Source organism: Rhinatrema bivittatum, chromosome 14, assembly GCF_901001135.1.
Source record: "Rhinatrema bivittatum chromosome 14, aRhiBiv1.1, whole genome shotgun sequence".
NCBI lineage: Eukaryota > Metazoa > Chordata > Amphibia > Gymnophiona > Rhinatrematidae > Rhinatrema > Rhinatrema bivittatum.
The window spans coordinates 73,904,534-73,917,270 of record NC_042628.1 but is presented as its reverse complement, the minus strand read 5'-3'; the positions used below and the strand labels follow the sequence as shown (position 1 = coordinate 73,917,270).

General features: G+C 55.2%; 1 protein-coding gene across 3 annotated transcripts in view; it reads right to left on the bottom strand.

Moving 5' to 3' along the window:
- HAUS5 (HAUS augmin like complex subunit 5) overlaps positions 1–12,737 on the bottom strand; it is a 124,527-nt gene that overhangs the window by 101,489 nt on the left and 10,301 nt on the right. Inside the window, exon 1 of one of the 3 annotated variants that reach the window (XM_029576779.1) lies at positions 11,726–11,748. The exons of the other annotated variants lie outside the window; for them this stretch is intronic. Coding sequence (XP_029432639.1) covers positions 11,726–11,733 — 8 coding nt within the window. The 5' untranslated portion in view covers positions 11,734–11,748. Of the gene's footprint in view, positions 1–11,725; positions 11,749–12,737 lie in introns of those variants that run through there. 3 annotated transcript variants of the gene reach the window in all.

The following is a 12,737-nucleotide window of genomic DNA, read 5'->3' as shown; positions in this document are numbered from 1 at the left end:
GATACCTCTCTCCGAACCATGCGCTGCTGAGCGACTGTCGGCTTTCCCCTTTGTTCTAGTTTAAAAGCTGCTCTATCTCCTTTTTAAAGGTTAGCGCCAGCAGTCTGGTTCCACCCTGGTTAAGGTGGAGCCCATCCCTTCGGAAGAGACTCCCCCTTCCCCAAAAGGTTCCCCAGTTCCTAACAAAACTGAATCCCTCTTCCTTCACCATCGTCTCATCCACGCATGTCCCAACATGGGCAAAAGCTGTATTAGTCAAATCGCTTTGAGCATCTAAGTGCTGACACAAACGGAGAGAGAGTGAGGACTGAATTGCTCTCAGACGGAAAACCTCACATATAGCAAGGCGCTCAGACCTGTTCGTCCCCAGCACCTAGCTCTCCTGAACTTTGGCTCCAGGCACACACACACACACACACACACACACACCCCAACGACACCTGGGCGTACAGGCACACCTCCAGGCCGCATGCAAATACGTGCTCAAGGCTAGGTCGTGGTCAAACGTGCACAAAAACACACGCAAGTATGCACTCCAGTTTACGTTGCAGTCTTTATGTGCACAAGTACCCTCACAAATACGCACTCCTGTCTAGATCGCGGTCTTATGTGTACAAGTACCTGTGCAAATACAGGCTTAAATATAGGTCGCAGACGTACGCTCAAATCTAGGCCATGGCCTTACACGCACAAGTTCCCACACATGTAACCACCATGCGGTGAGAATGCGCACACACACCTATGCATGCAGGAAAAGAACCAACACTGCAGCCTACTACGCGGCTAAGCAAAGCCTGCTTGCACCTTCAGCACATTTAGGCCTGAATCTGTTCAACCGGGACCAAAAATCACGAAAGGCCTGAAGAGCTTCTCAACAGTTCAGACCTCTTGACTGGCTGAGAGCCAGCATCCCCTGCTGCCTGTTCCGCTAAACAAGCTTTACGCATAAGCAAATTAAAACCGGCAGAAAACCTCTACCAGAACCAGACTCCTCCTTGGTGCAAGTGCTTCTCTGCACCTCCGTAGGACAGGGAACCACCTGCAATATTTGAGGAGGGGATTCCCCTGCCTCTCCAGCCAACGCTGAATGGGAATTGAAAAAGGCTGCCATTTCCGCGCTGACGGGAAAAGCCTCGATGCTAGACCCCATCACCTGCAAGGCTCGTTTAGCTGTCTGTCCAGCACTGGGCTCCCCCTAAGTGCCTTCCCCACCAGGGATGGACACAGAATACAAGCTGTCTGAATTCAGGCGCAATAGCGAGTGTGCACACGAATGGCACTGCCTGCCTCTGCTCCGAGCAGCGTGCCACTATCGCCACCCCGTTTACCCGAACCTAAGGAAACCCCCAGGTGACCAATTCTGAAGCAGCGATCAAGGCTCTAAGTGACCGGCATAACGATTCCACTGGTTCCCAGTCGTTTTTGCTTGCTTTTTTTTTTTTTTTTAAACAAGCTTTAAAACTGCATCCACTGCTGTAACTAACCCCAGAACAGAAATTTAATACTTCCCTGCTCAGTCGGGACCTGAAACGCAGAGCTGCCAGCAGAACCAATGCTGCCTCATGAGGGATGAGGGATAAGGGATCTGGACCACTAGATTTACATCCTCACAGAACCTCAGAGCAAGCTGGCATCGTTCACCTACCCCCTGCACTAGCAGTACTTTAAACCAGGCTGTTTAGGTGCCATGTTAGCACTGAAATGTGCTGTTTTGTTTTGTTTTTTTAAAGTAATTCCGAGGAGAGAGAGAAATCTCCATATGCGACCAGCAGCACAGAAAAAAAAACAGACTGAGGGGAAGATGACAATTGTGCGGGAAGATGCGCGCAGCCGCACAAAGCCAAGAGTTCTGTAATCGCTGAGAGCAACTCTGCCTAGAGGCTGCCGGAGGACATCCCAGACAGCATGGCTAACTCAGCCCTGCTATCGACGGGAAATACATCGTAGTGTATAATCACAAAAGAGGATTGGATGCTAAACTAAGCTGGAGGGCTCACATCAGGACATTTCTGAACATTTTAGCCCTCCCTCTTTTTTCCATAGACTACACCAGAAATCCTTAAAAAAAAAAAAAAAATCAGAAGAGTTGGCAGCTCTTATGTTATGTAAAAGAACACAAAGGAAAATTGGTTCTTACCTGCTAATTTTTGTTCCTGTAATACTACAGATCAGTCCAGACCAGTGGGTTGTGCCTCCCTACCAGCAGATGGAGGCAGAGAAGAAAAACTTTTCAGGCACTGCTACATAAACAGAGAGGGCCACCTGCAGCCCCTCAGTATTGACCTGTACCCAAGCCAAAGATTACAAACTAAAATCCTCTCCAACCAAACAGTTAAAGCAGGGCTGGAACCCCCTGCACTTGAGCCTCTTGTCGCCTCCAGAAAAACAAAAAAAAATATGTACCAACTGCAAAAAACTCTTTGGAATATATTACATCAACTATCAGAAAATGCAAACTTTTGGCAGCGATGGGTAGGGCCTCTGGACTGATCTGTGGTATTACAGGAGCGAAAATTAGCAGGTAAGAAAGGAAAATTAGGGCTTACCTCCGATAATTTTCGTTCCTGTAGTACCAAGGATCAGTCCAGACTCCTGGGTTGTGCCTCCGCACCAGCAGATGGAGACAGAGCCAAACTTGTCAGGCTCCCCCTATATACACCAGGGTGCCACCCACAGCCTGTCAGTATAACGCAATGTCAAAGCAGAACTCTGACAACTAAATACTAACTAAAAACCCCCGGCCTAGGAACCGGAGGAACTCCGGGCCCACAGTCCCCAACACGAGACTGGCCCCGGAAAGAGAAAATAGCATAACAGAACCAAACAGAGCGGACTCTCCGAAACAGAGAAAAAAACACAGAGGGCGGGACTCTGGACTGATCCTTGGTACTACAGGAACGAAAATTATCGGAGGTAAGCCCTAATTTTCCTTTCCCTGTACGTACCGGATCAGTCCAGACTCCTGGGATGTACCAGAGCTGAGATTACTCGGGATGGGATCCGGAGAGGCCTGCTCTTCAACCACCTGCTCCGAAGTTGCCATCCCTTGCACCCCGAACATCCAAAAGATAATGCCGCGCCAAAGCATATCAGGAATCTAAGAAACAGCCCTGATTCCCTGTGTAGAGAGACACCTACACTATCCCAGGAATCCGCTTGGGACCTTGTCGAACGGCCCTTGGGCCCTCGCGGAAACAAAGCACCGCAAAAGGAAATGTGCGGACCCTAAAATGTCCTTGACCCAGCAAGCCACGGTAGCCGTGGAGGCCCTATTACTCCACCTTTGGCCCTGAGAAACCATAAAGGAGGAGAGTCGAAATTTGATATCATTTGACACCCCCAACTACCGCTGGAAATCCGCACACGTCCACCGTCCTCAGATCGCTTGCCAATGGGTCCGACCCCCGGAGATCCTGAAGGAAGGAAGGTCCACATCCCGGTGCAAGGAGAATACCACCTGTGGGAGAAATAAGGGAACCATGTGGAGCGTCCCCCCACAGCGCCTCCCCGGCTTCCAGCATTCGCAAGAAGTTACCCTGACACTCCTCTGGCAGACGCAACCGTCACCTAGAACACTGTCTTCAACTTAAGGCCCTTAAGAATGGCCTGGTTGAAATAGTGCGAAGGGAGGAGCACATAGGGCTTCGAGGACCACACTCCAATACCAGGAAGGAAACTGAACCTTCAAGGTGTCCGCAACTGATCCGTCCCTTCGGGACCCGGGTTCAATCCGGACGTGCCGCTAAAAAACCTTCTTCAATAAAACTCTCGAACACGACCGAGAAACGCTACCTGACCCCTTAGGTAACCACAGGACAGCCACAGGATAGACCGAGAGCCAAACCATCCTGTAGAAGTGAAATAGCTGAAAACGGAAGCCCGAGTAACGGGGATTGACTGTTCAACGTACCATGAATCAAAGATACGGCAAACTCACACCACCGCTAAGCAAGCGGACGTCTTCCGTGATCTCAGCAAGGCGACACCATCGCGTCAAGTAGCCTTTGCCCCTTAGACGACGCCTTTCGAAAACCATGCCGCCCGCCAAAGCGATCTACCTGATTGAAAACACATAGGACCCTGGTGGAGGAGATCCGGAAGACACGGCAACCACCCCGGTCCCTCCACCGTCAGGTCGAGGAAATAGGCAACCAGGGCCTTCATGGCCATCCTGGAGCCATCCTAACAGCCTTGGATGGATGGGTCTTCATGCGCCGAAGGATCCCGCTGATAAGAGGCCAAGGAGAGAGACGTCCTCGTGGACCACGGCAACGTCAGGACATCTGCTCCTCCTGCCCCCGTTTCTCTCCGGCGGTCCAAGAACCAGGGAGCCTTGGTCTTCTGGAGCGTCACCCTCAGGCCCCTAGCTGGCGTGTCCCATCCGACGCAGATGAGATGGGAGGCCCTGCTGTCAGATCTCATTCTCCTAGGCCGACATACTGGCGTCTCAAATCCGCATGAACGTCATCGACCCTTGTTATGCGAGATGCCGTTATGCTTAGCAGGTGACGCTCCATGAACTGCTGCAGGCTACTAGCCTCGAGGACCACCACCTGACTTCTGGGCAACTCGTGCCTAAAGCTGTAGGTCACCATTGTCGTGTTGTCTGAGAGGACCCAGACCGACTCTCCTGGGATCATAGGTCGGCCGATGTGACTCGGACGTGGGCCAACGGTCCTGAACCGACCTCTAACCCCAGAGCAACGGGACTCGGAACCGTGGCGATCCCCGTCCCTTCTGGGTTCTTCAATGGTGACGGGAGAAGACTGCACCGACACTGGGCCCCATCAGAGAGCAAAGCGGATTGTAATGGATCAAGAGTGGCCCCGCTCCGATGAAAGGAATACTGTTCCCTGGGTAGTATAGAGCCATGCTCTTAGAAAAACTCCAGGGATTGAGAGGAAACGAGAGGCCACCGCATTCGCTAGTGATGGCGACCCAGCCGAGGTGCTCCGACTGCGGCCGAAGAGCCAACCGGCCAGGCACAAGGGTAACAGTAGTCCTACCCCTGCGGCTTTGCCACTATGACCACCAAGCCTTTGGTAATGGTCCGCCAGGCTGGACAACTGCACACCTGTCCTCCCCGACCGATCACCGAAGATGTTTCTGGAGCTCCGCCCTGAGCCCGCTAAGAGAAGCCTCCGAGATTCCGCCCGGCCATATTGACGCAATGGCGGGCCGTGGCGCCCCCATACGAAGAATGGGATACGCCGCCATCTGTTGACCCACCTGCGATCTGGTATGGGCCAGAAGGTTCCTTCCTTTTATGCTGGACCGCTTGGTGCTTGTCCGCGTCCCTGCACAGTGTTTGACTACCGGCAGCACTCCTCGAACTGAAGTGATCGTGGCCCATTCCTCGTAGAAGAGAGCCACAGTGCCCCCTTAACGCAGTCGGCAAAAAAAACGCCTGTCCCGAAAAACCGGAAGTCTCCCGAACAAAGGGAAGATGGAGGGAAAGGAGCTCCTGAGCGCGAGCCCACCGGTCTCCCCTGAAAAAGAGAGCTGGATGGGAAGAATGACCTGAGGCATGACTATCTTCCATAGGAGCTCCACCACATTCTCCAAAGGAGCTCAACCATCCAACTCCTTCCCGAACCGCAGCATCCTCTTGAAGGACTCTGGCATGGACTCGGACGCACCATCCGCCGACCAGACCTGCCACCACAGCAGCTGGCTCGTAGAGCCCGTAGCAGTCACGGAGCGTGCCGAGCCCCGCAGACGAATCCACACTGCAGACCACTATCGGCTCTCTATGTCCGGCCTGGCAAGCCTCCTCTTCCAACTGGGTCTCATTGGCCAGAAGTCATGGGGCCTAGCCTAGCCCGACTGTGTGAAATTACTGCCAATTGCCGTCCAGACCCCTAGGGTCGAGATCTCAGGGATCTTCTTCAATTTGGATCTCCGACTTTTGACCGCTGAAACGTCTGCGTCCACCTTGGGAGCTCGCAGGATTTCCATGACGACCTCCAGATCCATGGGAGCGAGCCTATGGTATGAGGGTCCCAGATCGTCCCTATAGAAGAGAGGGAGGACCCCGGGATCTTCGCTCTCCGGAAACCGGCCCCGCTTCTTAGACCCTGGCGGCGTGGCTCCGTCTACCACTACCCCCCTCGGAGGTGGGGACAGGCTCTCCAATCCTCCTGAACCGAAGCGTCCTCTGAAGAAGCCGAGGCGTCATGTGGCCTGCTTTGCCCGCAAACATCCCGCAGTGGCCCCCAGGACTCTCCTGCTGTACGCCTGCGAGACCTACGGCCCCCACCAGCCCTACGCAGTATGGGCAAAATAAAGCGGGAGGTATCCGACTTTGGTAGTCTCCCCAAGGATTGAGCCGGATACCTTCTGCATGCAAGGCTGCAGCCCTAGCACTGAGCCACCGGGCTGCTCCTTGTGGATTCTGAGTTGCCCCTTGCTCCCTCCCCTGAAGAGGCCGTGGCCCCGTCTCGTGCGCTAGGAAGAGAGAGAGAGAGAGCCAGGTAACCAGGGCCACCGGCTAAGATGGCGACCTTTGCTGCATCAGCCTGCAGCCATTTCGGCAACGCCGCGGGCGGGGCCCCCATGCGACTGGTATCCCGATCGGTCCTACTGAGCACCCGTTCGCGCGTCCCCCGAAGTCCCTGCCTCGCCGGGGATGTAGGCTGGACCCAGCTCAACTCCTGAGACCCACGTGCGCGCCAACCCCCAGGCTGACTAGGCCGCACCACGAGGCAGGCCGGGTCGGTCCGCGCCGCCCAGCAACCAAAAACTCACCCCTGTGAGCCACGCGCACGCCGACCCACAGGCCGCCCAGGCCGCACCGCGAGGCAGGCCGGGTTGGGCCGTGCCGCGCAGCGACCAAAAAACTCACCCCTGTGAGCCGCGCGCGCCGACCCGCAGGCCGCACCACGAGGCAGGCCGGGTCGGTCCGCCTGTGAGCCGCGCGCGCCGACCCGCAGGCCGCACCACAAGGCAGGCCGGGTCGATCCGCGCCGCCGAGCACCCAAAAATTCACCCCTGTGAGCCACGCGCGCCGACCCGCAGGCCGCCCAGGCCGCACCACGATGCCGGTCGGGTCGGTCCGCGCCACCCCGGCCGCACCGCGAGGCTGGCCGGGTCGGTCCGCGCCACCCTGGCCGCACCGCGTGGCAGGCCGGGTCGGTCCGCGCCACCCAGGCCGCACCGCGAGGCAGGCCGGGTCGGTCCGCACCGCCCAGCGACCAAAAACTCACCCCTGTGAGCCGCGCGCCAACCCGCAGGCCGCAGCACGAGGCAGTCCAAGTCGATCCGCGCCGCCGAGAGAACACGAACTCTCCCCCGAGAGCAGCATGCGCGCCGACCCGCAGGCCGTCCCGGCCGCACCACGCGGCAGGCCGGGTCGGTCCGCGCCCCCGAGAAATGAAGAATTTTTTTTTTTTTTTAATCCACTGCCCGGGAAATGCGACGATCAGGGAGGAAGGAGCCGAAAGAAATAAAACTGCGCCGCCGAGCCGTCGCCGCGAGAAACTTACCTCATTTTTTTTTTTTTTAAACGACGCTGTCCCTCGGCGGGTGCTGAAGCGGCCTGGGTGAGGTGAGTGAGCCGGGCTCCCCGGTATCACCTCGGCTGGGCCAGTTCTCACCTGCAGGGTCCTCGACCCTTGGCCACAGCAGCCTACTACCAGGGGGGATGGCCCCCTCGGGACCTAGCAACCCCCCGGGGAGGCTCAGGCCCGGTCCTCTGGAGAACCTGCAAGGAAACAACAAATATCTCCCTTTTTTTTTTTTTTTTTTTTTTTTAACTTTACTGTAAGGAAAGGTAATAAACGAAAACTAGAACTAGAACTAGCCCTCTTACACCTATCCACTAACACCTAAATGAATCAGGCAAGACTGTGGGTAGGCATCTGACCATCTGCTGGAGACAGAGTTATACTGACAGGCTGTGGGTGGCACCCTGGTATATATAGGGGGAGCCTGACAAGTTTGGCTCTGTCTCCATCTGCTGGTGCGGAGGCACAACCCAGGAGTCTGGACTGATCCGGTACGTACAGGGAACCAATTTTCCTTTCCTCTCCATATCCGATCAGTCCAAACAAGTGGGATGTATCCAAGCCCCCCTACACTGGGCGGGAACCTGAAAGACCCAAACCCAACACCCGCTCACCATGGACGCATCCTCCTGTGCCTGCACATCCAAACAGTAACGTCTGGTGAAAGTATGAAGCATAGACCACACTGCTGCTCTACAAATCCCCTGGGGAGCTAGCAACTGACACTCTGCCAAAGAGGCCGCCTGCACTTTCAGCCCCACTGGAGACTTGTGACCCTTACAAATATAAGCCGAGCAAACAGCCTCCTTCAGCCAACAAGCAATGGTGGCCTTCGAGGCCCTATCACTTTTCTTCATGCCACCAAACACAAAAAGGTGATCTGAGCACCAAAACGAATTTAGTGACCTCCAGATACCGCGGCAGAGTCTGTCACACATCTAAAAGAGGCAGTTCTCTTGCAGAGAATCTTTAGCCACTCCGGAAAAGCTGGAAGATCCACCATCTGATTGACATGAAAAGGGAACACTACCTTCAGCAAGAAAGAAGGGACTGTCCACAATGTGACCCCCATCATTAGAAAACGCAGAAAAGGATCCCTGCACGACAGAGCCTGCAATTCCAAAATCCATCTGGCAGAAGAGGTGTAAATGTTGGGAATGCATGTTTTGATCTCTTTTGCAAACTAAGGGCCTCATTTTCCAAGGAGTTACCGCGTGTGATAATTCCGCAAATCGCGCTAAACAGCCGCAGTGTTAGCGCGGCTCCTAACACAGCCAATAACTACACCTCTTTCATTTGCGTTACGTTGTGCGCTACAGGTTTATCGCAGTTCACAATGTTTCCTGACAGGCCTGTTTCAGGAGGGAGGGAGGGAGAGAGAGAGAGAGAGTGAGAGCTAAGTGACCCCTCCCTAGACAGGTATTTGTATCCCTATCAGGCCTATCCTGTAAAGTGCGGCCGCGTTTACCCTGCTCCTAAGCCGCTTCTAACTCACGTTCCGGCCGCATTAGCCCTTCCTGCGATCCCAAATCCCCTTTAACCTACTCCTACCGCGTCCTAAATTCCCCGGGCAACCCCTTCCGCCCGCGGCATGTATATTGCATGCAAACGAGCGAATTAGCTCGATATTACATGCAAACGAGCCAATTAGCTATTCCCCTAGCATCCCGTAACCCGCGCCCCGACTATCGCTACCTTTCCCTGCCGTTTTGTCGCGCGTTTAACCTGCAAACTTACCGCCTACCCTGACCCAGGCGGTAGAGGCATGGGTAAGGGTAGGTGGCAAGCTTTCCCCCAGCCCCCGCTCACCTGCCCCGGCCGCGATCATGGGTGCCGGTCTCCGTGGCAGCCCCAGTCCTCTCCCCTGCTCCCGAAGCCAAAAAAAAAAAAAAAAAAAGCGAAAAAAAACGTTGCAGCCCCCCTCCGATGTCCGGAGGGGGCTGCAAAGTTTTTTTCGCTTTTTTTTTTGGCTTCGGGAGGAGAGGAGAGGACTGGGGCTGCCACGGAGACCGCTTTCCCCGTGCAAGTAAGTTGTTTCGCCGCGAAACTGAGCGGCGAAGCCCGAACCCGACCTGACCGACAAGCGGCGAAACTGAGCAGCGAAGCTAAAAAAAAAAGAAAAGCAATTTTTTTTTTTTTTTTCAAAATTGACAATTTTAGGTTTTTTCCAAAAGCGACTTACTTTTGGGATCTGTCAAGATCCCAAAAGTAAGTCGCTTTTGGACGCCAGCAAAACTTACTTTTTGCAGCCATCATCAGTAACACGACCTGGCTCCGTAGCTCCTCCCGACAAGATGGCCGCCTGCACGGGGAAAGCACACAATTGGCCGCTGAAGACGTGACGTCACGACGTTTGGCGTCACGGGTTGTGACGTCACGTCTTCAGCGGCCAATTGTACTCTTTCCCCGTGCAGGCTTGTGGGGAGGAGCTATCGGAGCCAGATCTTCGTGTTCCTGCTCGTGGCTCATGGCTGCAAAATTGTAAGTTTTGCCGGTGTCCGGGCTGGGGGAAAGTTTTGCCGCTGTCAGTGTCCCCCCTCCTCCCGGAGCAAGGCGGCTTTTCCGCCCTGCTCCGAGAGGAGGGGGGACACTGACAGTCGTTTCGCCGTTTCTCCATCGCTGCTTGTGCGCTGTCAGTGTCCCCCCCTCCTCCCGGAGCAAGGCAGCTTTTCGCGCCCTGCTTCAAGAGGAGGGGGGACACTGACAGTCGTTTCGCCGTTTCTCCGCCGCTGTCTTCTGGCTTCGCCGGTGTCCGGGCTGGGGGAAAGCTTCGCTGCTGTCAGTGTCCCCCCTCCTCCCGGAGCAAGGCGGCTTTTCCGCCCTGCTCCGAGAGGAGGGGGGACACTGACAGTCGTTTCGCCTGTTTCTCCGCCGCTGTCTTCTGGCTTCGCCGGTGTCCGGGCTGGGGGAAAGCTTCGCTGCTGTCAGTGTCCCCCCTCCTCCCGGAGCAAGGCGGCTTTTTCCGCCCTGCTCCGAGAGGAGGGGGGACACTGACAAGTCGTTTCGCCGTTGCTTCTGCGCTGTCGCCGCCGTTGCTTCCTGGTATCTGTCATTTCAAATGACATTTGAAATGACAGATACCAGCGTGGCGTGAAGCCTTAGGCCCGCGCATCCAGTATCCTGGGTTGCGCGGGCCTAAGGCTTTTCGGACGCGGCTTACATTTACATATAATTAGGCTTCAGGATCGAGCGGTAGGTGAGCTGCACTGTGCGGGCCGTAGGCACTAACGCAGCTCTTCCTACCGCTCGGTACTGGATAGGCCCCTATGGGAGGCCCACCTAGTAAGTCGAGGTGAGGGTTAAGTATTAGTGTAGGGTGTTAGGGGCCACTTTCACATTCAACATGAGACATACGAACAGAACAGGGGTCTCTTGTGAAGATTTGATAACCACGGAGAGAGGAAACTCACTCCAAGATGAGATTTGTGCAATGTTCTCTCCACCTAGCTTGTTGTTACCCAGGTAGAGAGTCCATCAAGCTAGGTGGAGAGAACATTGCACAAATCTCACCTTTGGGTGAGTTTCCTCACTCCGAAGGTCATCAAATCTTCACAAGAGAGCACTGTTCTGTTCATACATCTCACTCTGAATGTCAAAGTGGCCCCTAACCCCTACACTAATACCTAAACCTCACCTCGAGTTACTAGGTGGGCCTCCCATAGGGATATAAATACCTGCTAGCGAGGGGACACTATAGCAAGGCTCAGGCTCTCTCTCATCATACTGAAACAGGCCTGTTAGGATATACTGGCAATGCAGCCCAAATTGGGCTAATAGTCAGGCCTATCCAGTACCGAGCTCGATCCTGAACCCTAATTATATGTAAATGTAAGCCGCGTCCGAAAAGCCTTAGGCCCGCGCAACCCAGGATACTGGATAGAGCGCCTATACAGGATCCTGGGTGCGCGGGCCTAAGGCTTCTCGCCACGCTGGTACCTGTCATTTGAAATGACAGGTACCATGAAGCAAAAAAAATAAAACGAAAAAAGCCCCAGCCGCGATCATGAGTGCCGGTCTCCGTGGCAGCCCCAGTCCTCTCCCCTCCTCCCGAAGCCAAAAAAAAAAAAGCTTTTTTTTTTTTGGCTTCGGGAGGAGGAGAGAGGAGCCACGGAGACCGCTTTCCCCCGTGTAAGTTGCTTCGCCGCTGTCAGTCTCTGACAGCGGCGAAGCAAAACAAAGAAATGGAAAAAAAAGCAAAAGCAAGCGGCGAAGCGACTTACTTTTGCATCCCCGATCGGACTTCTCCTGCCTAAACTTACGGTTCTGGCAGGCGTCCGGTCCATCGGAAGGTATCTTCACCCCCCCTCCGGGTAAGATGGCTGCCAGCACGGGGAAAGCGGCCCCTGTGCATTCAATTGGCTGCCGTGACGCCAAACGTCGTGACGTCACGACGTTTGGCGTCACGGCAGCCAATTGAATGCACAGGTAGGCTAGTCTTCAGTGTTGCCAACCTCGCTTATTTACCGCGAGATTGGGCTTCTTTTTGTAGTCATTCGCGGGTTTTTTTTCCGATTCGCGGGTTGCTTTTAATTGGGCTATTTTTTCTGCCAGTCGCGGTTTTTTGGGCTTGTTGGGCGGGACTTGTGCTCTGAATCATGTTACAGTGATTGGCTGCTGCGATGAAGCCTGTCCAAAGCAGTCGCACCCTATCCCTATATTGCAGCAGTAAGCCAATCAGAGCAGGAGCTGCAAGCCTTGTTGATGCACACGTCAGGAGCACATTTTGTGGGCAGACCCAGCCAGCACTGCACAGCATCGCACGTAGGCGAAACGGGAAGGCCAGCAACACAGCGTTGGAGAGCAACAGCAAAGGAATCCAGAGTGTGCAGCTACAGCCAGGTATCAGGAGGGAAGGAGTTAGTATGTTGAGAGAGGGTAATGAGTGTGTGGGGGGCCAGAGATGTGCTGGGAGGGGGGGGAATGAGTGTGTGGGGGGGCCAGAGATGTGCTGGGAGGGGGGGGAATGAGTGTGTGGGGGGCCAGAGATGTGCTGGGAGGGGGGGGAATGAGTGTGTGGGGGGGCCAGAGATGTGCTGGGAGGGGGGGGGGAATGAGTGTGTGGGGGGGCCAGAGATGTGCTGGGAGGGGGGGGAATGAGTGTGTGGGGGGCCAGAGGTGTGCTGGGAGGGGGGGGGAATGAGTGTGTGGGGGGGGCCAGAGGTGTGCTGGGAGGGGGGGGGAATGAGTGTGTGGGGGGGCCAGAGGTGTGCTGGGAGGGGGGGGAAATGAGTG